This window comes from Chelonia mydas, chromosome 2 (genome assembly GCF_015237465.2).
Source record: "Chelonia mydas isolate rCheMyd1 chromosome 2, rCheMyd1.pri.v2, whole genome shotgun sequence".
NCBI lineage: Eukaryota > Metazoa > Chordata > Testudines > Cheloniidae > Chelonia > Chelonia mydas.
In genome coordinates this window covers 205348934-205373723 of record NC_057850.1, presented here as the reverse complement: position 1 = coordinate 205373723, position 24790 = coordinate 205348934, and the positions used below count along the sequence as shown (strand labels likewise).

General features: G+C 39.8%; 1 protein-coding gene and 1 long non-coding RNA gene across 2 annotated transcripts in view; one reads left to right on the top strand and one right to left on the bottom strand.

Annotated features, from left to right (window-relative positions):
• Nucleotides 1-11940, top strand: part of HDAC9 (histone deacetylase 9) — a 686372-nt gene extending 674432 nt beyond the window's left edge. Inside the window, exon 27 of the mRNA XM_043541099.1 lies at nucleotides 5612-11940. Within this exon, the coding sequence (XP_043397034.1) occupies nucleotides 5612-5651 (40 nt within the window). The 3' untranslated portion in view covers nucleotides 5652-11940. The remainder of the gene's footprint in view (nucleotides 1-5611) is intronic.
• Nucleotides 964-24790, bottom strand: LOC122464713. Its single transcript, XR_006289005.1, has 3 exons — nucleotides 24740-24790; nucleotides 1516-1520; nucleotides 964-1064 (listed from the first exon to the last, which is right to left on the bottom strand). It is a non-coding gene; the product is annotated as an uncharacterized LOC122464713 (long non-coding RNA).

Below are 24790 nucleotides of genomic sequence, written 5' to 3'. Positions count from 1 at the left end.
CAGCAGCGATCCCAGCAATTACAACCCAGTAAGCCTAAATTCAGTACCAGGCAGATTGGCTGAAATGATAGTTAAGAACAGAATTATCAGACACATAGATGAGCAAGATTTGTTGGGGAAGAGTCATCATGGTTTTTGTAAAGGGAAATCATGCCTGACCAATCTACTAGAATTCTTTGAGGGGGTCAGCAAGGATGTGGGCATAGGGGATCCAGTGGATATAGTGTACTTAGATTTTCAGAACGCCTTTGACAAGGTCCCTCACCCAAGGCTCTTAAGCAAACTAAGGTGTCATGGGATAAGAGGGAAGGTCCTCTAATGGATTGGTAACTGGTTAAAAGATAGGAAACAAAGAGTAGGAATAAATGGTCAGTTTTCAGAATGGAGAGAGCTAAATAGTGGTGTCCCTGAGGGGTCTGTACTGGGACCAGTCCTATTCAACATATTCATAAATGATCTGGAAAAAGGGGTAAACAGTGAGGTGGCAAAATTTGCAGATGATACAAAACTACTCAAGATAGTTAAGTCCAAAGCAGATTGAAAAGAGTTAAAAAGGGATCTCATAAAACTGGGTGACTGGACAACAAAATGGCAGATGAAATTCAATGTTGATAAATGCAAGTAATGTACATTGGAAAACATAATCCCAACTATACATACCAAATGAAGATCTTGGAGTCATTGTGAATAGTTCTCTGAAAACATCCACGCAATGTGCAGTGGAAGTCAAAAAAGCTTACGGAATGTTGGGAATCATTAAGAAAGGGATAGATAATAAGACAGAAAATATCATATTGCCTCTGTATAAATCCCTGGTACTCCCACAACTTGAATACTGTGTTCAGATCTGGTCACCCCATCTCAAAAAAATATATTTTGGAATTGGAAAAGGTATAGAAAAGGGCAACAAAAATGATTAGGGGTATGGAACAGCTTCCATATGGGGAGAGATTAATAAGACTGGGAATTTTCAACTTGGAAAAGAGATGAATATAATATGATAGAGGTCTATAAATTCATGACTGGTGTGGAGAAAGTAAATAAGGAAGTGTTATTTACTCCTTCTCGTAACACAAGAACTAGGGATCACCAAATGAAATTAATAGGCAGCAGGTTTAAAACAAACACAAGGACGTATTTCTTCACACAACTCACAGTCAACCTGTGGAACTTTTTGCCAGAGGATGTTGTGAAGGCCAAGACTATAACAGCATTAAAAAACCCAGATAAGTTCATGAAGGATAGGTCCATCAATGGCTATTAGCCAGGATAGGCAGGGATGCAAAACCATGCTCTGAAGTGTCCCTAGCCTCCGTTTGCCAGAAGCTGGGATTAGGCGATAGGGGATGGATCACTTGATGATTACCTGTTCTGTTCATTCCCTCTGAAGCACCTGTATTGGCCACTGTTGGAAGAGAGGATAGTGGGCTAGATGGGCCAATAATCTGACACAGTATGGCTATTCTTATGTTGTTACGCTATTTGAGCATTTGACAGTCCTCTGTTGCTTAGAACCATACCTTGTACTTTTATTTTTAATCTCAGTGTGATGATGTTGAGCTGAGAAATCTGTGTAATTCCAATTTCTAAAATGAGGAAAACACTTTTTCGGTGACATATAATTTTTTTCTCCTGTATTCTTAACAGTGAATGAAACAAATATAGAAACAAATCATTTTAAACAGTATTCCAAATAAATGTTTTAATTCCAGATTTGGGATCAGAAGGAGGATTTTTTTTTCAGCAGGCTGATTTTTGAAAACCAGACTGTTCATTAAGGGCAGAATAACAAAGTATCTGAAAGATCATAAGATGTTAGGATCTAACCAGCCTGAATTCTGCAAAGGAAAATCATGTCTCACTAATCGCTTAGAATTCTTTGAACATGTCAGTAGAGTAGTGGATAAGGAAGAACAGCTGGCACAATTGGTTTAGACTTTCAAAAGGGCTTTGACTGCTACTAAAGATATTAAATAGTCATGGGGTGAGAGGCAAAGTGCCGTAATGCATCAAATGCTGGCTCAGAGACAGAAAGTAAAGAGTAATTTTTATCATGGCAAAGGTTAACAAAGGGTGCCTCAAAGGTGCGTAGTAGGTTCAGTGTTATTTAATATGTTTATTAATGATCTGGAAAGTGGGGTGAATAATGAGTAGCAAAATTTGACTCAAAGTTATTTAGGTTAGTTATCACCAGAGAGGACTGAGTGGAACTTCAGGGAGAATTAAACAAGCTATGTGAATGAGCAACTTGATGGGAACTGAAGTTCAATGCTGATAAAGTGCACATTGGAGGGAAAAAGTTGAACTACTCATACATTTTTCAGGGATCTAAATGAATGGTATCAGCTCAAGAAAGAAATATGGGGATCATTGTAGACAGCTTAATGAAGACCTCTGCTCTGTGTGCAGCTATAGTATACTCTAGTTCTGTAATTGCTTTTTGAAGATGGGGTGATCAGCACAGCACACAGTATATAAATCAATGGTGCATCCTTATCTGCAGCACTGTGTGCTGTGCTGATCACCCCATCTTCAAAAAGCAATTACAGAACTAGAGGGGACTCAGAGAACGGTGATGAGTGAGCAAGGGCACAGAAAAATACTCACATGAAAAGAGATTGAAAAGATTAGGACTCTTGACCTTAGATGGAGACGAGTAAGAGGGAACATGATAAAGCATATAAAACAATGATGGTATGGAGAAGATACATCAGGATCTTTAGTTCTCCTTGTTAAAATACAAGAACAAAGACAAAAATTGAAAACTTCTGTCACCTTCTTGGAGGGATCTACTACCAGTCACGCTCAGAAACAGAACACTGGACTAGATGGGTTTCAAGTCCGATTCCGTATGTCAGTTCCTAGATTGTGATGTGAGAATGAATTCAAAGGAAGATGGATTAGTGAGCAGAGAAACCAGGTGAAGTGATCAAAGTTGCAAGATAATATATTTAAGAATCCATGGATTTTCAATTTGGCATGTGGGTATCACTTCTACATAGGTGGTTGTGTGTGTGTGTGTGTGTAATGATATATATACACAGACACATATATTATATATATATATATATATGTAAAATATGGCCAATTTCTGCTTTTAGATTAATCCTTGCAATCCTATTGAAGTCAATGGTTTGCATGAATATAAATGAAAGAAAACGGTCTGTTAAAATCAACACAATTGTCGAAATCCCTAAAAACTATTCTCTAATAACTTTTCTATACATAAAAATAGCATGACTTTATAGTCTGATATTTTGTGATCTTCCAGGGCTCTAAGTGGATTTAGGGAAAAGATGGGACTCTCCCCTTGGAACTGGTGGGAAGCTCTGAAGGATAGGAAGCTAATGGACCTGTAGCTAATGTCACTGGTATAGGACCTAATCCTTCCAGATGGGGGATAAATTAGAATATGGGAGAATTCACATTGTGGGAAAGATGGCTGTGTTTATCCAGCCTGTTGTCTATAGCACAAAATGGCAGCTATTTGAAACTGCTCAGAAGTTTGAAATATTAGATGCATCCTCTGGGGAGATGGATTAGCAGAGTTGAGGTGAGACAGTCAAGAATCACAGAATCATAGAAAAGCCAATACATCAAGTATAGAATCATAGGAATGCTATGATAAGCCTTGTGGAGAGGTTATGCTAGGAGGCTCTCTCTTCACCTCCAGTGGTAGCAGATAGGCAGAACCTAGTAGCTTCTATTCTGGGACCCATTTCTGTTGACAATGATGTGCATTTTTGGGGGCAAATGCTATGAAAACCCTATGTTATACAACACATCCCTACTCTCTCACACAAATCAACCATCCTAAGATAATTTGTCTATCTGTAGCTTGATTTTTGTACATTTTCTCTGTTAGCCTTAATATACATGTTGTATATGCAGCGATGACTCACTTCGAGATGTTGTGATGAGTGCATATTTACCACAGAGTCAGTGGGGCATTTATACCCTATCACTGGAATTCAGTGCACCACACTGAGTAGTGGGCCATGTGTTAGTGATCTCAAGAGGGGACTGGGACGCCTTCATCAGGCCACAGAATGGCTGCGTAGCTCATTGAAGCATTTAAAAAATACCAGTGAAAAATTTAACCTACTTTTTCCCTTATGCCCCCTTCCATGTGTGGCAATAGTCTGTCTGGAAATAAACACACCAATCCTATCCAGCCCTGCTCCTGCCACATTTTCAAACATACCTTCACAGAACTGTATGCATGGGAGTACACTTCTGTAGAGCTCCCATAAATTCCATTCCCTTTCAGCTCCCAGGAGCAGCAGAACGTGAGTGGTTACTTTGCATATGAGACCCTCCACAGCGTGGTGAAGGGGGAAGGATTTGTGCTTTATGGATTAATAATCCAAACACATTGTAAAAATCTTTATGGAAAGTAGTTAGTTACAAGATATTTGCTTTTTCATATTACACTTGTTTTATTTTATTTTTTTCAAAATACCAGAAGTGATTAGTGATTGGATTAATAACCTGTATAAATTCCTTTAAAGAGACACTGCTGAATTTTCATTGGAGGAGCCTTAAATAAAGTCCAGATTCAGTTAAAGTTCTTTGGCTTCCTTGCTGCAGAAACCCATGTAAGACTATGCAAGCCCTAAATAATTAATTTTCTAGGGCTTGCATGAGAGCTTCCACTTCCTGGGGGAGGTTTTATTGAATCCAAACGTTAAGTGAGATTTACTGGTGAATGCCTCTTTTGGTTTAGCCTTCCTCTCATGTAAAAAATGGCTTGAACTGCCTTTTTTGTTTTTCAGTTGAAGTTCCAAGCTTAGATATTGTTTGTCAAATTATTTCTTAGGAAAAAAAAATGGTCATGTCCAAATTCTTAAGATCTTCAACAATGAGGTTTCTAATATAATCTTTGACAATCCCTTATATAGTGGATGCTGATACTGGGGCAGATCCTCCGCTGGCATAACTTGTCGTAGAGCTATGACAGTTTATACCAGCTGTACATCTTTAACAGTTGATTTTGGTTTTGCCTGAGTGGAATGTCTCCCAGATGATTTCTAATAAAGGATAGGTGTCTAATCTGATTATAAATTATTAATAGATGCCTGCTGTATGGCAGTGATCTGCTAATCAAATTCAGAATTTGATCTTAGAAATTTTAGGAAGGCGTGCAACCAACCACTGTAGTTACGAAAGTGCAGAAGGAAAAATCAGAGGACTGGCATGTCAGCTAACTACATGGTAACTATTTGGTTTTAATGGTATGGTCCCAGTTGAAGAAGGGTAATTAATTTTTAGTTGCAAATGCTTGAAAAATAAAAGTATCCCAGCTGATTTTTTCATTAAATTAATTGACTCTGCTGACACAACGCATGTACATTTCTGAACCTGACGTTATAAAATATTCTGACATATTTTAATATAAACAGGAACATTTGCAGTGATTGCTTAGATCTAAAATGTTTTTCCACTTGACATTTGTTTATACTTCCTAAGAAAGAAACTCTATTTATGGATAGCTGAATAACACAAATAAACATCAGAGAGAGTTGAAAAATCAGCTTTGATTATGCATGAAAATCTACAATGTCATTGTGTACTCTTGCGCTGTATTCTGATTGCCTGTTTATTTTTACAGAGCTGCTGGCGAGCCCATGGAAGAAGAACCAGCCTTGTGAAGTGCCAAGTCCTCCCTGATATTTCCTGTGTGTGACATCATTGTGTATCCCCCCAAAGCACCCTCAGACATGTCTTGTCTGCTGCTTGGGTGGCACAGATCAGATGGAACATAAACACTGGGCACAAAACTCTGAACAGCAGCTTCACTTGTTCTTTGGATGGACTTGAAAGGGCCCTAAAGATTCCTTAAATGTAACCGCTACAATTCTAAAGTTACAATAAATTAGGCTTGAGAGAAAGAGCCTAGTGCATGCTTTTAATATGCTGTGTGACCCACTCACTGACATAAATTGTGAAATAGAAATATTAAAATATTTTACATGATAGATTACTGATAGCTACAAAAATTGCAACATCCAGCAAAATTCTGGGGAAACTCCATGAATCACTCTTTCTGACATTCTGAAAAACTTTTTACTGGGTAATCGTTTTCACACTGTGTTAAATTGTTAATAGAACTTGTTGTCCGTGCTTCGTGTAATGAAATAATGGATAGTTCCTAAACCGTGTCTTTTTGAAGGCAATGTATTGAATTCTTGTCTGGATAAATTAAAGACGTGTAAATTAGGATGAGAGAATTTTAGCTAAAAAGAAAGCACTGCTTGCTGGACTTTATGTCCCCCAAAGTACTGTGCTTAGTGGTGTGTTGTTTTATTTTCTCTCTTTCTAGAATTATATCCATGTTTAATGTATAATTTTATATCAATGACACCATAATCAAGGTTCTCTACAATGAGTGATCTTCTGCCTTTTTAAAAATGCTGCACTCTGCAGAGTTGACAGTAGCTTTCAGCATATGTGCATTAGAGACTCAAATAGTCTCTGAAAAATGGATGACTTTTCAAAAGTTGTTTTAGTTTGTTTTGCATCCTGACTCTAAGAAGAGAAAGCTTAAGTATTTGTGTGGAGCTCATTGGAAGCTCAGGTGTTTCTGCAGTGATAATTTGTTGAGAGGTTTTTTTACACGTCACCATCTGAATGCAAACAGATTATTTTCATTACTGCAGACTCACAGAAGTTAGTGTTGCTTAAAAAGTTTCAAAGGGTTTAGCCTATATTTTAGATCCTTAAAAGTAGCAAAATGTCCTTGAAAAGTGACTTTAACTCCTTAAATTAATGTTTGAGAGTGTAACATAGAACTGTGCCTTTAGCAGATAATGAACACTTAAACTATTACACATGTTGCCTTATTGTCAGAGAAGGTAAAAGGGAACAGAGCATTTATGTAGAATACTTTAAATGAACACAAATTGTGATACAGCAAGTTTAGTTTTGTTTACAATGTCCCCCGACCCCCACCCCCGGTGAACCCTGGGAGCTGTTTTACTTACCTTGAAGAATTCTACTTGCAGTATTTGAAAGCTGGCTTTGCTTTTGAAAGTAAGTGATGTTCATTTTTTATATATTTTCCAAACTCAAAGGATATATTAAAGCCATAAGTGAAGACTGTCATGCTTTTTATTCAGAAATCTGAAAGAAACCTTAATTAAAACAAGATTTTGGGGAATGCCATGATATGAAAGATATGGAACAATATGGTTTCAGTTATAGGGGACTCAAACCTGTAAATCAAAGATGAAAGATTTCACTCAAATAGAATTATATAATTCTCTTTTGTTATGCAGTCAGACTATATTTTTCATGCATTTGGGTTTGTTTACAATTAGCATTTTAATTTTAAAGACTTTTATTACTTATACAAAAACTCTCTTGGAAATCTTGGAAATTTGAGGCACTCTTTGAAATAGGAAATCTGAAAGGAATGTAATTTCCTATAACATGAAGTAGACTTCTATTTTGAAAGAGTTATGTTAAAATGGATATATACCATTCATTAATTTTTAAAATAAAATGAAATTCTACCCACACTTTTATGAGCTAATTCCTGCTTGTTTTACTAATGCAAATAGTCCCAACAGGCTAAATTCATTCGGGTGTAATTCTCTCCCATGGAATTACACCAAAGCTAAATATGGTCCATTGACTTGAATGGGACTATTCAGATGAATAAAGCAATCAGGATTTGGTCCTGTATTATCAAAGGAGCTAGTTATGACAATCTTACCTATCAGTTATTGCAATTTTCTAGTAATCATCAAAGAAACTGTGCTCCAAGGAAACCAAGAACCATGGCTGATGGATTGGGTATTTTAAAATGGTTGTCCTGATTTAAAACAACGTGATGTAATATTTTATTTGGATACATAATTGGGAGGATTTAAAAATAACCTAAAAACCTATTTGCATTTTCTAGCATATATGCAAATAAGAATGACTGATCTACACTAATTTAACTCTGTATTTATGGGGGGAAATGTGCAGGCATCAGCTAAGTCAGTCTTGGTAATTGGAATCATTTTACAATTTCCAAGACCATTTGGATTAAAAATACATTATTAAAGCAATCACACATTCATGCTTTCCTATAGACAGACATTCATATATGAGACTGTACACTGTTGGTTCCAGTTAGAATCATTTGGAGAAGCAAATGTGCAGATAAACTACACATAGGATTAATGACATGACCGTGTGCCTGCTCTTGTTCCCAGTGAAGTCAATAACAAAACTCTCATCGATTTCAATGGAAGGAAGATTGGGCCCTGTATTTGCAAGTTCAGAGCACCATTGCTTTTTGATTATACCATTACAAGATACAGCATAGCCCTGTGGGACATGACTGAAGCTTATGGAGAATATCAACACTCTCTTTAAAACAAACCAGTGCTTTCTGAGAGGGCAGTTTCACTTGCTGCTGTTTTATTTTCATTGTTTTTTTTTTAATTTTGATTACCAACAATAGCTCCCCATGGGATGCTGTTAGACTCTCTCCCATTTAAGCACAGATTTTAGCCATATCTCTTGGTCAATAATCACACCCACCCACTTAAAAATGCTTGTTTTTAATTGAAATCAAGCCCAAATTTCCAAAAGTGTTCACTAATTTTAGGTGTCTCCATTTTTCAGTTTCCAAGTTTAGACATGTAAGAATTGACTTACAGAGGAATGGCAGACTTGTAGCATCCATTGACTTAAACTTGAGTTGGACATGACTGGCACTTCTGAAAATTAAGTCCCCGGTGTCTAAAGTTGGCCACCAAAAAAATGAGGCTCACAAAATTAGATTACTTCTGAAAATGTGGGCCTAAATATTCATACAATGGGACATTCGTATGGGAGCCATTATGTCATGGAGAAGGTGGAGTCAAAGGAGGTATACAGAGGCCTGGGACCTCCATGTGCTTCTCTTACCTACTATGGAAGTCAGAACCTCAGCCAGTTTTGGGGACAATCACTCCCCTGTCATTTCTATCGGTGTTCATGGTTCAGGTGGGAGACCTTGTAGGAAATTCAGAATCGAAACTCATAGTGATTCCAAGCCCCTGTATCTGATAAACCAGATGGAGATAGCATGTAGCGTAATATCAAGACCAACTTGTTTTTCTGCACTATAATACCTTTACTGGACTGGGGTGGAAATAACGATGAATATTCAACTGCTAATAACTCAATGTATGCTGTGGTTCATTTTCTAACTTTTCTTGTGGGAATCATATGTGTACTAATTTGTTTTAGTACAAGGTGCAGCAATTATGGGCCTGATTCTGTGGTTCTTACTTCCCACAAAAGTAATCCAAGCCCACAGAAGTCTAGCCAATGTGAAGACAGCAGGATGGGTCCTTTGCTTGCATACCTACTTAATTTTACTTACCATGAAAGTGAGGAAACTAGTTTGAGGAAATCAAACCTGAAAAATCCACTAACCTCTCTTATATAAAACTAATAAAATAACTAGAGAATAAAAATAACTCTTATATAAGCAAAGATTACTTTGTCTTTTATATTAAAAAAACCCCAACAAAGCACAGCTAAGGATAAGGTGGCAAAATTATTCTCTGACTGGAATATCTTGGGGTTTTTTTTCCTGCAGATATCTTGTCTGAGTACAGACTCCCTTAGAAGCTAGGAAGCATAATTGGAGATGAAATATTAGAAAGGTTGTGCTGCAGCCAACTCCAGAGGTACTGCAGAGACCAAGAACTGGAGACAGACTAGTTTGTGTAGACATACAGCTAAACACTTCCAGGGCAATCTGTCTGGAACGAGGAACCCAGGGGAAGATTGCCACAGCCACAAATGGCAATTAGGCACCTAACTCCCATTAACTTGTAGCGCAAAGTGCCTAACTGCCATCTACACCTCTGAAAATTCCTCTCCCCTTCCAAAAAAAAAAAGGAAAAAAAGAATAGCGACAATTAGGTGCCCTGCCCTTAAAATGTGCTCCATGTAGTCATCCCTCTTACCTAAAATGCACAAGCCTGGAGGAGAGATGCTGTCTAACATGAGAACTATAGAGAAATAGAAGGTTCTGCTCCAGTGGTCCTTCCAAGGGCCTAAATAACAGTGCACAGTTGTTTTATTTTAAAAGGTCGCCCATAGGACCTGGTGAACCACTGTAAAGTGTGTGTGGGGAGGGGGGAGGGGTCGTTTTGGTTATTTTTTTTCAGACTCCATATGAAAGTAAAAGAGAATAAATATGTTGATAGGGGAAACCTGCTGGGAAAGAATTTCTCTTAACTCTGCTACCTGGAATTGGAAGGGTTTGGGGATTTCATTGTTTCTTTAGCTTTTACTTTTTCACTTCACTTATTATGTGTTTCATTTTAACTATGCTTTTTTTTGCAGAGTACAAAATCTGTTAGTTCTGACAGAAGCCTCTATGCTTGATGTGGGAATAAGAATAACTTATCTCCGTCACTTCTCACAGAATAAACAGTCTTCTTTATTTGCAATTAAATGCTTAGTTTTGTAACAGATCCAAACTGGAGTCAGTATTTTATTAGTTCGATTTCACTGTCTGTCTGCTGATTGTTGTGACTTTGAAACTAACATTCCTTTCTAACCTCAAAAATGGCCCATTTGGGGACTAGCAATGTAATATTTTCATTTGGTCCGAAAGGGGGATTTTTGTTCCATGGCATCTTGCTACCAGCTCAGCAGAAGCAAAGTTTTAGGCACTAGTAACTAGCACACCACAAGAGAAAAGCTAAAAACAAAAAGAACTTTCCAGCTGGTACTGCATATACTGTATGTACTCTCCAGTCCCTCCTCACAGAGCTGGATTCTGCAGCTCTGCATTTTATGACCATTTATAAAGTATTCTGCATATGAGGCTGCTTGGTTTTAAAAGCTGAATGTGAATGATTAAGCTGTAACACTGTAGGTCCAGTCATGTAGTACGTGGAGTGTGCATAAGGTCCGCAGAAATATGAACCATAAACCTTAGGAGCTCTGTCACTATATTATGTGAGAGGTGATTCTTCTTTGCTAAATCTCCAAATGCTTTTCCTGAATTTTAAGGCACTCCCCAGGGTATTTCTGGATATTCGCTGCCTGTAGGCACATCTGCAAAGGCAAAGTTGCATGGAGCCTGATCCAAAATCCACTGAAGACAATGGAACATCCCCCATTGACTTCAATGTGCTTTGGATGAGGTCCATTAAGCAGCACTGGATCCAGACCTAAACTCTGGATCCAAACATGCCTGAACATGCACATCTGCCCAAGCGAAAAAAAAAAAAAAAAAGGGCGGGGGAGAGGGCCGGAATTGTGCCGCCCCAAGCACGTGCTTGCTTTGCTGGTGCCTAGAGCCAGTCCTGCTCTGCAGACCCCTCACCCTTGCTACTTTATTTATTGCCGTGTTAAACTACCGGTTAGGTTTAACATTTTAAAATAAGGATGCAGTAGAACAACAAAAAGCAACACCTGGTACATTTGTTGTTAAATCTTTCAGAACAAGCTTGTTGCTGTGTATGTCAACAATGCTGCTTTTTTCCTCTGGTCTAAAGATGCACAGTTGAAATGTCAATTTTTAGTTTAAATTGTTGTTTGCTATCTGTTTCTATAATAAAAGCGATACGTTGGGTTCTCTGCATTAAAAGTTTCATTGATCATTTATCTTTCCAGCTTCATTAACGTAGGAGCTGCTGAGAAAAATTTAAATTGCCAAACCTGTTTGGAAAGCAGTGGGGTCATCCCAAATGTGCAAAACTCTTCTAGAATAAAAGGTTAATATTAATATTGCTGTGCAACTAAGAGGAGCCAGTGGATCATTATGAGTCCTGATACGTTTTTGTATCTGAAAGCATCCATTGGGTGACTTTGAGTAGTGTTGTGCTCCAAAAATTTGTTGGTTGTAGATATATAGGCGTTGGACTGGTGTAAGTAGATTTCAATCGAGTTGTGAAAATTCCTTTTGTCTTGCGTTTTGTATAATTATTTGACTATTAATCTTGTTCTAGTGTGAATAAAGGCTATTTGAAATAAGATTGTTTCATACTCTGCTCTGGTTTTGCGGTTTTTTTTCTGTTATTAAAAATCTGGATTAAATAGACGTTCAGCATCTGAACTTGCCACCCTGGTTGAATCAGAGGAATTTGACTAATAAAACATAAAGGGTTGAGTGTGATGAAGCTGGAGTGCATAAAAAACTGAACCACAAACGTTAATGTAAAAGTAATGTTATATGTCCAACTAAAACCCACATAAGGCAAAAAAGACTCAGAATTAAGGCTGAAAACCCAAGCTCATATTCTGTACTTAATTTCGCTCATTGTTCTGAGGCACTGCGGAATTTGCAGTGGGCCCAATCCTCCCCCTATTGAAATATGTATTATCACACACCCTGTTTTGAAAGCTCTTCAGAACCTACTCCTTTTGGGGAAGAAATATACAGTATACCACAGTAATAGTACAAACACTACAGTGTACTACCGTATTACTATAATTTGGGGGCTTACTATTGTGTGATAGCATACTAGTTTTCATTAAGAGCTAAAGACCAGGGTGGAATAAATAAAAAATGTCATATTTAACTTGGAATAAATTTTCATCATATTCACATAATCCAAAGAGGCCTCTGAATTTAGGCCTATGAAATCTGCTCCTGTGTGTGGTATTTTGTGCTCACAGAATTGGAAAATCTAGCATGCAAATGGCTAGTTGGGTGCACAAGTATCTGATTTGCAAAGGAAAATCCCTGTTTGCCTACACAAGTGGGGATTTTGCAGGCACTATTTCAGAGGCCGTTTAAAAAAAAGCAAAAAAAAAAGCCTTATTTCAGTTTAAATTAGTTCTCCAGAATTCAATGTCTTTTTACTTCTTAATCATCCTGATGAGGGAGGGTGGGGGAAATCTGCCTTGTACAACATATTGTGATTATATAACATTTATATTTGTAGCCATATAATTTACATGGAATATTAAAAAAATGTTCCATGCCCCCAAACAGCTTATATGTCTCATCTATCTGCTTCTCTGGTTGTCTGTAGTTAGTGATATCCATATGAAAAACTGCAGAGCTATGTGATAAATTACACTCATCAGTCTCCTTTTGCAGCCTCACCTGCACACTGTGCATTAGACCATCTCCCCATGGACTAGTTCTAACATTCCAAACTTCTGAGAAACTTCAAACAGACACCAATTCTGTTTTAAAACCAACCTGCCACAGAAATGCTCCTCTGTCTGAAAAACGGAGGTGCTCTGGTGGACTGGCAGAGGTAAAGACACTCCTGAGATCTTTCTGCCATTGGGAATGAGTTCCTCCCTACCTCCTCTTGGATTCCTCCTAGCTGGGGAGAGGTTTTCTTCTCAACAATCACAGCCCACCAGCTGCTTTGAAAGGGGTAGAGGGAACTGTTTGGCCCCTTTCTTCTCCTCAGAGGAGATAAATAGCCCTTCAAGGGTTGGAGTGTATGTCCACATTGCGCATTCATGTTTGATACCTTGCTTTTCCCCTCCCCTCCAAACAGAGTAAGGTGACACCAAATTTCTGAGGATGCTGTGAGTATTATGCCAATCATCATTGTGTGTGTGTGGTGGGGGAAAGGAAAGGGTGCTGAGAAGGACTTTTTCCCCTCACTAGACACTATGGGTCATTTTGCCTTCCCCACAGGTAGCCTGGATGCTTGAAGTGAGAGATATGTAGGATCCATGTGTGACATTCCATGCTTATTGCACTTTGTCTGGGGACAATGTGGGGGTTGGCTTTGCATGGGGGCCAGTTTCTGAGTAAACCCAATTACAAGGCTAGGATGAGATTCCATGTGTGGCAGAGCTAGCTATTGGTGCCAGTGTTTTGTGCAGCTATCACCCTATTTGCCCTTAGACTGTGAGCTCTCTGAGGCAGGGACTCTCTCTTCTAAGAAGTGTGCAAACACCCATCACATGGTGAGCACTACCATAACTAAATTAATAATGATCAACTATTAATAACTAACTACAACAACTTTTAATGAATGATGTTTTTACTTACAGAAAACACCATTTTAGGAACATTAATTTTAAGTTACTTGCAGCAGGTGTGACATCCCAGGGTACAATGCAGACCAGGAAAGGGGTATGTCACCCCTACGCTGCAACCTTTGATTCCTTACAATGCCTTGCTGCAGTAGCTCCCACCTCAGCCCCTCACAAACACCCTTGCAGCATGCCACCACACCCTGAGTGTCTGTGTGTAACTGCAACCTGCCAGCCACACTTGGTTTACACTTTGGCTTTTACCAGCCTGGGTTACACTGCAAGGTGACCCCCAACACACTCCAAGTCCTGGATTTCCCTCCCAAAAAATGTGTCTTGCACGGCCCAGCCCTGTCCTGGACAGTCCAAATATATTAAGTCCATTATTCCTTTAAGGGAATAACATACACCAGCTTATTATCTTAAATAGAGTTACCCAGACACTTTAACTTAAACACACTGGATTAGCTAAAACAATACAACTACTATTAACTACAAAGAGAGAGATTTTAAGTGAGTACAAGCAAAGAGGCATATGAGTCAGAAATGGTTACAAGAAAAATAAAGATAACACATTTTCTAGCACCTAACTTAGCAAACTATATTAGATTCAAGGCAAAGTTTCTCACCACAAACTTCCAACAGCATTACTAACCAAACTCTTCAGGTCAGGACCCATTCCCCAGAGTCCAATAGCTGCTTCTTTTGTCAGGTGCAAAGAGTGAGCTGAACAGGGAGGGAGAGGTGTCTTTGGGTGTTTGGCCCTCTTTTTTATAGTTTCAGTTCCCCCTCCTCAAAAACATTTCCAGCTGAGAACGTAAGGGACTTTGGATTAGACCCATACTGAGGCATAATAGTTCCAACCATGGGAGCAGCAGCAGTGCAATCTGTAAGAAGGGAGCAGGTGGAGAGGACAACTTCAGAAATAGTGCTGCACTCCAGTTGTCTTTTAGCATGTCCAGACACATCACTCCTTGACTGGCATTAGTGCAGTGATAGACTCTTGTCTAAAATGTAAGTTTTGGAGCCTTTAAGGGACATTCTGGTGCACATATGATGCCAAGGAAGAAAACTACACCTTCGTAGGCCTAATCTGAAGCTGATACTATCTCCTTTGAGGCCTGCACTGTAGTTGGGCTGTGGATCTAAGGTGATGTCGGTCAAGTCCTGCTGAATCCTCTTGGTGTCGGTAGACAGGCAGTTGGGGTATTTATTCACGATGGCATCCCTTTCTTTTGCTTAGGAGTGTCTCTTTCTATGTCTGTCAATTTGTTGATGCAGATAAAGCGTAGTTGAATCATCATCCACCACACACCTCAAACCTCCCCATTCAGGTCTTGACGCTCTTCTTTAGTGTAGCTAAACATGGCCAAAAGGGATGCGTAAGGGTTTTACCAAACCTCTAAATGGGCCCCAAGTGGCAAAGGGCATCCAAGCAAGTACATTGCTGTATGGAGACAACATTCCTTTTGATTCCTAGAAGGAAAGGTCACAGACTAAGAGCTTCAAATGTTTTTTAAAGGTTGTTATTTAGTACAGTATTCACCACCACGCTTTGCCCTGTTCACCTAACAGTGGCGCTATAGTGTCAGCATGACTGAGAAGTGACAGAATAAGTCCAACGACCCACACTTACACCTACTTCTATTCAGCCCCGCTGACAGGAAATTTTGGTGCCAGTGGAGCTACATAGGTGTAAATGAGGGCAGACTTTGGCCTTTGGGAGGGAGTCCCAGTCCCTCTTGCAGCTCCCTCTGCCATAATCCCCCTCTACACATGGGCCACTTTTATTCCCTCATTTTATTAGCTCATGTAGCAAAACAGACATTTTCCGATGGCAGTGTGCACCAGCTCTCAACTGGTGTTCAACACCAGTAGGAGTTGCTTAGTTTCATATTCCCTGTAGTTTGCTTTCTTTTGAATAACACAACAGCCATGGTGTCACAATTACATTTGCTCTTATTGGGCAAAAGTTATTGGACCATATTGATCTATTTATATGCCCCTCGTCTCTGTAGTATCCGAGGCCCAGATCCTCAAAGGTATTTAGGCACCTACCTCCAATTGCTTTCAATGTGAGTTAGGTACCTAATTCTGGTGAGGATCTCGGCCCAAGTGCCTCACAATCATTAATAGATTTTTATCCTCACAACACCCATGAGGAGGGGAAGTATTAGCCTCATTTTACAGATGGGGAATAGGGTGAGTTAAGGGACTTGTCCAAGGTCAGTCTGTGGCTGATCCAGGAAGCTCCTGAGTCCCAATCCTGAAACCTAATCTAATGCCCAATTAAGCCACTAGACCATCCTTCCACCCCAATATATTCATATGGGTCTTTAGATGTGTTTCTTTAGTTACTGAATGTTCCTCTTCCTCTAATTTTAGCACCCCCTTTTGAGCCCCCTTGGTCTCTAGTATGTGTAAAGCCAGGGTAGCCAACTGCTAACTAGAACATTGAAAATAAAGCTTTTGTTCTCGAGTAAAGAAGAATTTAAGAGCTTATAGGGAAGATGTAGCAGTTATATAAATCATATCCTGTAGTTTTCTTGTTTTTTCTAACTACCACCTTTTTAAATGATCTCCAGGAAAACCAAAAAAGAACTATTTGGGCTGTGTACGAAATGCAGGAATAACTGAATTAAATATACTGAATTAGATAATTCCATCAGTTTATTAGATAAACTGTTAGGAATAGTTTGAATTTTTGTTATGAAGAACAAACACATATCATTAAATACTGCCTTTGTTTTTAATCATGGCAACCAAACTACTTCGGGTCTCCTATAATGCTGCTGCCAGTGCACATGGGGATTTGAAAGGAAATTGGATCAACAGCATCCTTTCAGGTGTACATATAATTAGAGAATAGGGCAAGACTGTCACTTGCCTTACTCCCCCTCTCCTGCTTTCCCACATGGTGGGTCACAGCATGAGGGATGGAGGGGAGGGGGAAGCAGCCTCTGTATGGCCTCTCTACTTGCATCTACATAGGTGGGCAAACCCCAAGCATTCAAAAGTCATGATTCAGAAAAAAATCCCGCCCCCCAAAAAATCTCAAGAGTGGCTTAAAAATAAAATGTTTAAAATGATTTATTTATTTGGCCTTCTGTTTTTTGAACTTTCAAAGTTCACATCTTCAATCTTTTCCTTGCAGCCATTGCAGACAGTAGCTTTTTTTCTTTAAAAAAAAAAAAGAAATCTGAGATTCTCACTTTATAACATGGCTCCAGGAGCTTGGGCTCAAATATATGCTAAATATTACAAGACTATAGTCCTTCAGTCTCAAAGGGCCTTTATTTTACACTGAGAGCAAGAAGATCATCTTGAATGGTTTTATGGGGAATGCCCCTGCAGACAGGTGGGAGCGGGGGAGGGGCGGGGCAAGGGTGCTCTTTACTCTTAAAGATGCAGTACACAGACACAAGTCATAACAGATACAAACTACATGCACCTTCACAACATAGTAGAAGGTAGTGCAAGGCCCTAGGGATGAGTGTTGATTCTGGAAATTAGATCAGGCCTTAGGAGCTTTATAAAACTCTGTCTCTCTGTAGGAAACTGATTTCTCAGAATTCCCTCCGCATGCCTGTTTCTGATTGTTTCGCCTTCCTTTGCGTTGTGTATTTCTGAGGATGCCATTTGTTTAAGCCGCCCATATTATGTACAAGCTGGCTCCTCAGACCAAACCTCTCCAAAGGGAATATCTTGCTGTCTTGTGGTAAAACACTTGGGTTGAGAATTGGAGAGTCCAGGAAATTCTGTAAAGTTCATCTTGCAGTATTTTCTTGGAATGATCCCCTAGTAGAGGAGGCATGTGGGGGAATCTATGGGAAAAGGAAGATGCTGTGCCAGCTCCAATCAGGAATGAATCATTAACCCTGTGTGTGGATAGCAGATTGGCATCAAAGCAGTCCAGAGGGAACCATGGACTGTTGTTCAAGCAGATGGTGCTTCCTGACCAGCTGAGCTCCAAGCCCAGGTACATGGGGTAAAAGGGTTCCTGAAGGCCAAGAGAAAAGGGGAAGCATAGCCAAGTTATAGGACTAAAAATAAGGCTGCAAACCATACATACGATGACATTGTCTTCTCTCCATAATATGCATGTGGTTTAGGAAAGGACAATATAGGAGCGAATAATTAATAATAATACAAAATAATTAATCACAATGACTATGTCAATAATGCCAACGGACAACACTCTGACACCACCTACTACAAAGAACTCAGGGAAGACCCCTCACTGCAGGTCACACGGGAATTTAAATATACCATCAAATCCAATGCCACAAAAAACTCTATCGCCTCATCCCACTTGAATCCAGGCCAGGGACTTTCTATATGCTTCTCAAGATACATGAACAAGGGAACCCAGGCAGCCCCATCATAGCTGGGCCATGGCACTGAGAGAATATCGGCACTTATAGAAACCATCCTCAAACAACTCACTACATAAAGGGCTTCCTTCAGCTTCCTGAATACACTACCGCAACTTCACCAACTTCCCCCTTCCCCTCTGAACACTACCCTTACCACCATGGCATCACTGTCTGTCTCAAATACCTACAAGATAATGTACAATGCTTGGAAATCCACCCTAAACACATTGCCAAACTCATCTATGTCATCCTCATCCACAACAACTTCACATTTAACAACAAACACTTTCTGCAAGCCATGGGTATTAGGACGGTGCCTCAAAATACCAACCTCTTCACAGGCCACTTCAAGGAAGAATTTCTTGGGGGGAAAAATGCACCACAAAATTACCACTATAGCTGGGATATATCAATGATATTTTCATCCTCTAGAATTCCCTCATAAATTTTCACCACAACTTCAACCACCGCCACCCATCCATCAAACTCTCTAGAACACTCCCACGCCAGCATCAAATTCCTGGACACCATGATCAGCTTCAGCAATGGAACCCTACAACTGAGTATATACAGTAAACCCACAGATCAACACACTTTACCGCCACAGATCCAGCAACCACCCCTGACATACAAAGAAATCTGTTAACTACAGCCAGGCATCCAATTATCCATCTGCTTTCTCCTGCCCACACATCTTTTGTCACATTTCAGTACAATGAATGATGATCCCAAGCATAAAGTTGAATGAGAGACAAAGTCTTATGTGCCCTGAAAGGGCAAACATGTATAATAAACCTTGTGAAGTCAACAGACGACATCATTTAACAAGCAGATGCCCTTAAACAGTTAATTGAGGTTACGAATGAAAATAAAGGGCATGTTGACTGAAATTTGTCCTTTTAGCTGTAGTTTATTCCCATTTGATTTAGTTTATTTTTCCACCAAAACTTTTGGCTTGTTTGAGCTATTGTTTCCCACAATAAAATATGTTAACAGACTGGTAAAGCTTTCCAAAAGGGTTCCCCCCCACCCCACAACTTACTTTGGGAAAGTTGTTATGTGTAAACTGCTGTATGAATGCAGGCAACGGGTGTGCACTAAACCTGATACGTTTATTTTATCATTTGTAGCTCAAGAGATGTAATTATTTAAGTGGGTGTAATTTAATGTTATGGCAGCCCTCAAATTGCAGTACTAAAATGGCTTAGAGCTAGGCTTTGGCTGGGGAAATGCATGAGACCTTTAAGAGCGCACCAAAAAAAACCCAGTAGAGAGCTCCAGAGAAGTCCAAGTGACATCTTTTCAGGAAGCCGTTGTATAAGTACTATTTACAAGGCTCACTTTTATGTCTATTTACCTTTTCAAGTAACTCTTTACCAGCTCATCATGCTAGATTAATTTGCCAACAGGCTGCATGTTTATAAAACACTAACTGGGAACTCTATGAAACTATGTTGGACACTGGGGCTTCTATTGGCTGTGTAAAGTGCTGCATAGTGCTGCCATTCAGAATCTCAGCCCCATCATTTCAGTGAGAAAGCTACAGTGAAAAGTACTGTACTGTATGTGTGTTTTTGCAGGTACAGCCTTAACAAAGCTTCCCTAACTAAAATTAGAAACACTTAGTTTACCAGTTTCTACCAGTCTTTATGTCTGGCGACATCTTGATAGCAACAGCAGCAAAAATATGTTCAAATGATTCCCGCAATTCACTATATGCAACCTCTTAAAATACTGTACAATTTTGCAACAGTAAAAAGGAGTCTCAGGACTGCTTTCTAGCAACCACTATTCACAGTGAAAATCATTGTGAGTGCCTAAAAGGGTAGCTTGTTAAGAATCCTTGGTTTATGAACTGGGTGTGGTATCCTGTTTTTTTTTAATGACTTAAGCACAATTTGAACTATGTAGACTGTGTCTAGTACTTTTGCTAGAATGGAAATACCAAAGTCAGCTCTTATTATTACGGGAATCTCTTCTATGGAGAGCCATCACAAACAGAAGGTTGTCATATCTGGTGCTAAAATAAATTTAGTTTCCTAACAACTACATAGTGATGTTGGGCCAACTCCTATTCCCGTTGAAGTCAGCAGGGATTTGGCTGCATTTCATCTAAGATAATTCCAAAATTGGGGAACTATAGTTTCAGTTAGGCATTATGCCTTTTGCCTCAACTTAGCACCAAGTTAAAATTACTTCTTTTAATACACCAAAGTATTGTATTTCCCTTTCATTCCATCTCCTTCTGCCACACATGAAGACTAGGAGACTTGCCTGCGTTTTTTGTGTGTTTATGAGTAACTTTCTTTTCTCATTGTGGATGACTTTATCAGCTGCTCCATCTCCTGATCTCTCAGGGAAAGAGCCAACTCTGAGGCCTTACAGAGACAGAAGTAGGATGGTTTGCACCTTCCCAGTCATGATGCAGTGGAGGGCTGTTTTGGCTGCTAGGCTGAAATCAAGACGCTAGGAGGGAGGGCTGTTTTGGATGCTACGATGAACTCCCTAGAAACACCTAACGCAAACCCTGCTCAGCCTGATTTGCCTTGAGACATCTCCTGTGCTAGGAGCTTCTCCAAGGTGGGCAGGACCAACTCTGTGCCTGGTGGAGAGATCTCCTGCACCAATAGTCACTGGGAAAGGTCCTTACACTTGCTTTCCAGCCCTTTAGCATCAATGATAGCTGATGCTAAGGGACCTTAAGGCAAAAATGAATCAGACGCTGTGACTGTAAATTATACAAATGGGTAAAGTACTGATGCAGTTATCCCGTTGCACATTTTACCAACAGATACATAAATTGGTGAAGAAAACACCTACTTTTTATCTTTATCAATCAACATAAGCAATTTACACTTATCCTTACTTTGCTAGCTACATGCCACAGAAATGAAGGTAAGCTAGAACATACTCCCTGTGGGTGCCACCCCACACTAGGAGGCCCTGACACTAAAACCTCTCTTCCTGATGATCCAGCACTGCACATCACTTCCACTTCTACTGCTTGAGGTGATACTAGAGCTATAAAACCACACACATGGCACAGCGCTTTGGTGACTTAGGCCCAGACCTTCAAAGCTATTTAGGTACCTAATTTTGTTGCCTGTCCATGAGTTTGTTTTGTGCTTGCTTGCCATGCGCCTCCTTGATTGAAGTTTGTATTCTGGACTGTTTTGGCGGCTGTGTGCTGAGCCTAGTGACCTGCTAGGCAAGGCTGAGAGTTTCCTAATGAGGCTCTAGCCCGCTATGATTTGATCCCTAATTCCTTTAGGATCCCTTGACAAGGGAGCGGGTCTAACTCAGAGAGAACGGGTTTAATAAAAGCCAGCTCCTAAGCAATCAGAGGAGCAGCAAACAGGGCAGTTTTGCAAGGACGTTCTCCAAGTGAATGAGAAGCAACCACATGACCCTCCGGGTGACTTTGTTGTCTGTTAGATTGTTTGTTGTGTGCTGCCTCGTTTGCTGTGCAAAGCAAGCAAACAGCAACAGCAATCAGGGGAGTTTTGTGAGAGAGTTCAGAGAGGGAGCATGAGCCAGATACACCTAACAAACATACTCTAAACTTAGGCCAATAACCCCACCCCCCACCCCCCAAAAAAATCCCAAAGAACAAACAAACAAAAAGAACCCTACAAGAATCAAAATCATGGAGGCAGAAGTCCAACAGCAGAGTGGAGGCTATCCAGTGTACTGTGCTGAATGCAGCATGTATGATTACCTGCCTTGTGGGCAGGTGGCATATTTGTGCATTTGGTGCAAGCAGCTCATGGCCCTCAGAGAGTGAGTACGGGCTCTTGAGACCAGAGTGGCTGAACTTGCAGAACTAAGGGAGACAGAGATACATAGATGAGACTTTCCAGGACATAGCAGAGCAGTCCCACCCTATTCTGACAGCCTTTGTGTTCTTGAGGAGTATGAAAGTCTTGGGGAAGCAGAACATCAAGCTGGAGCAAAGAGAAACCCTCCTTCCAGATGACATGATGATATCCTCTAAGGAACCACAGTTATAAGGAAAAGACAGGTAATGGGGAATTTGATTATTATAAATATAGATAATTGAGTTTGTGATCACTGGGAGAACCGCATGGTGAATTGTCCATTGGGTGTGAAGATTGCAGACCTCTTGAAACATCTAAACAGTATTGAGGAGGAACTGGTGGCTGTGGTACATGTAGGTACCAATAACATAGGGAAAGGGAGGAGAGAGGCCACATTTAGACTGGTAGGCAAACAATTAAAGTCCAGGAGCTCCATGGTAGCATTCTTTGAAATGCTTCCAGTTTCCACATGCAGGATGAGTTAGACAGGAAAAACTGCAGGGTCTCAATGTGTGGATGAGATGATGATATTTGGGGGAGGGCTTTAGATTCATTAGGAACTAGGGAACCATTTGGGAAAAGAGGAGTCTATTCAGGAAGATGGGCTCCACCTAAACAAAATCGGAAGCAGACTGCTGGCATGTAAAATTAAAAAGTTTGTAGAGATGTTTTTAAACTAAGGGCTGGGGGGAATGCCAACAGGTGCAGAGGAGCATGTGGCTCAGACAGACACTTCCCTTATGGGAGGATTTATTAAAATGGATCCTCAACATCCTAGTAAAGAGGAGAGTATAGAAATTGATAAAGTACAGGTAGGAGCAGAACAGAAATAGTCAAAGGAAAAAGAATCCCATTCAATTACATCACAGGAAGGCAGAGAACTAAATATTGACAAATTTTATAAGTGCTTGTATACAATGCTAGAAGTCTAAATGCTAAGGTGGGTGAACTTGAGTGCCTGGTATTAAATGGGGAGATTGATACAGAAGGCATCACAGAAACTTGGGGAAATGATGATAATCAATGAGACGTGGTACTACTAGGATACAAAATATATAGGAATGACAGACAGGTCATGCTGCTGGGGGAGTGGCATTATATATGAAAGAAAGCATCGAGTCAAATAAAATAAAAATCTTAATCAAACTGTACCATAGAATCTCTGTGGGTAGAAATTCCATGACTGAATAATAAGAGCCCAGCAGTAGGAATATACTACCGACCACCTGACCAGGATAGTGTCAGTGCTCATGAATTACTCAGGGAGACTAGAGAGGCTACAAAAACAGAAAATCCAATAATAATGGGGGATTTCAGCTATCCCCACATTGACTCCTGACCTGAGGTGGCAGGTACCCATTCAGAGATAAAATATTTAGATACCTTTAATGACTGCTTCTTGGAGCAACTAGTTCTGGAACCCACAAGGGAGAGGCAATTCTTGATTTAGTCCTAAGCGGAGCACAAGATCTGGCCCAAGAGGTGAACATAGCTGAACCGCTCAGTAACAGTGACCATAATATAATTAAATTTAACATCCTTGTAGGGGGGACAATACCAAAGAAACCCACCACAATAGCTGTTAACTTCAAAAATGGAAACTACGCAAAAAATGAGTAAATGGAAATTAAAAGGAACAGTCACAAGAATGAAATGCCTGAAAGCTGCATGGAAACCATTTAAAAACACCATAACAAAAGCTCAAACTAAATGTATACCCCAAATTAAAAAAACAATTGGAGGACTGAAAAAAATGCCATCCTGCCTAAGCAACAGAATAAAAGCTGAAGTTAGAGACAAAAAGGCAGCCTTTAAAAACTGGAAGACAAATCTTACTGAGGAAAATAGAAAGGAGCATAAACTCTGGCAAATCAAGTGTAAAAGTATAATTAGGTAGTCCAAAAAAAGAATTTGAAAGCAACTGGCAAAACACGCAAACACTAACAACGAAATATTTTTAAGTACATCAGAAGCAGGATGATACAAAACTACTCAAGATAATTAAGTCCAAAGTGGACTGTGAAGAGTTACAAAGGGACCTCACAAAATTGGGTGACTGGACAACAAAATGACAGATGAAATTCAGTGTTGATAAATGTGACATAATGCACATTGGAAAACATAATCCCCAGTATATATACAAAATGATGGGGTCTAAATTAGCTGTTACCACTCAAGAAAGAGCTCTTGGCATCATTGTGAATAGTTCTTGGAAAACATCTGCTCAATGTGCAGTGGCAGCTTAAAAAGCTAACAGAATGTTGGGAATCACTGGGACAGGGATAGATAATAAGACAGAGAATATCATAATGCCTCTATATAAACCCATGGTCTGCCCACACCTTGAATAGTTTATGTAGTTCTGGTCACCTCATCACAAAAAAGATACGTTAGAACTGGAAAAAGTAGAGAAAGGGGCAACAAAAATGATTATGGGCATAGAACAACTTCCACATGAAGAGCGATTAAAAAGGCTGGGGGTGATCAGCTTAGAAAAGAGAGTGCTAAGCGGGGGTAGGGTGAATGGAGGTCTATAAAATCATGAATGGTGCAGAGAAAGTGAATAGGGAAGGGTTATTTACCTTTTCCCACAACACAAGAATCAGATGTCACCCAATGAAATTAATAGGCGGCAGGTTTCAA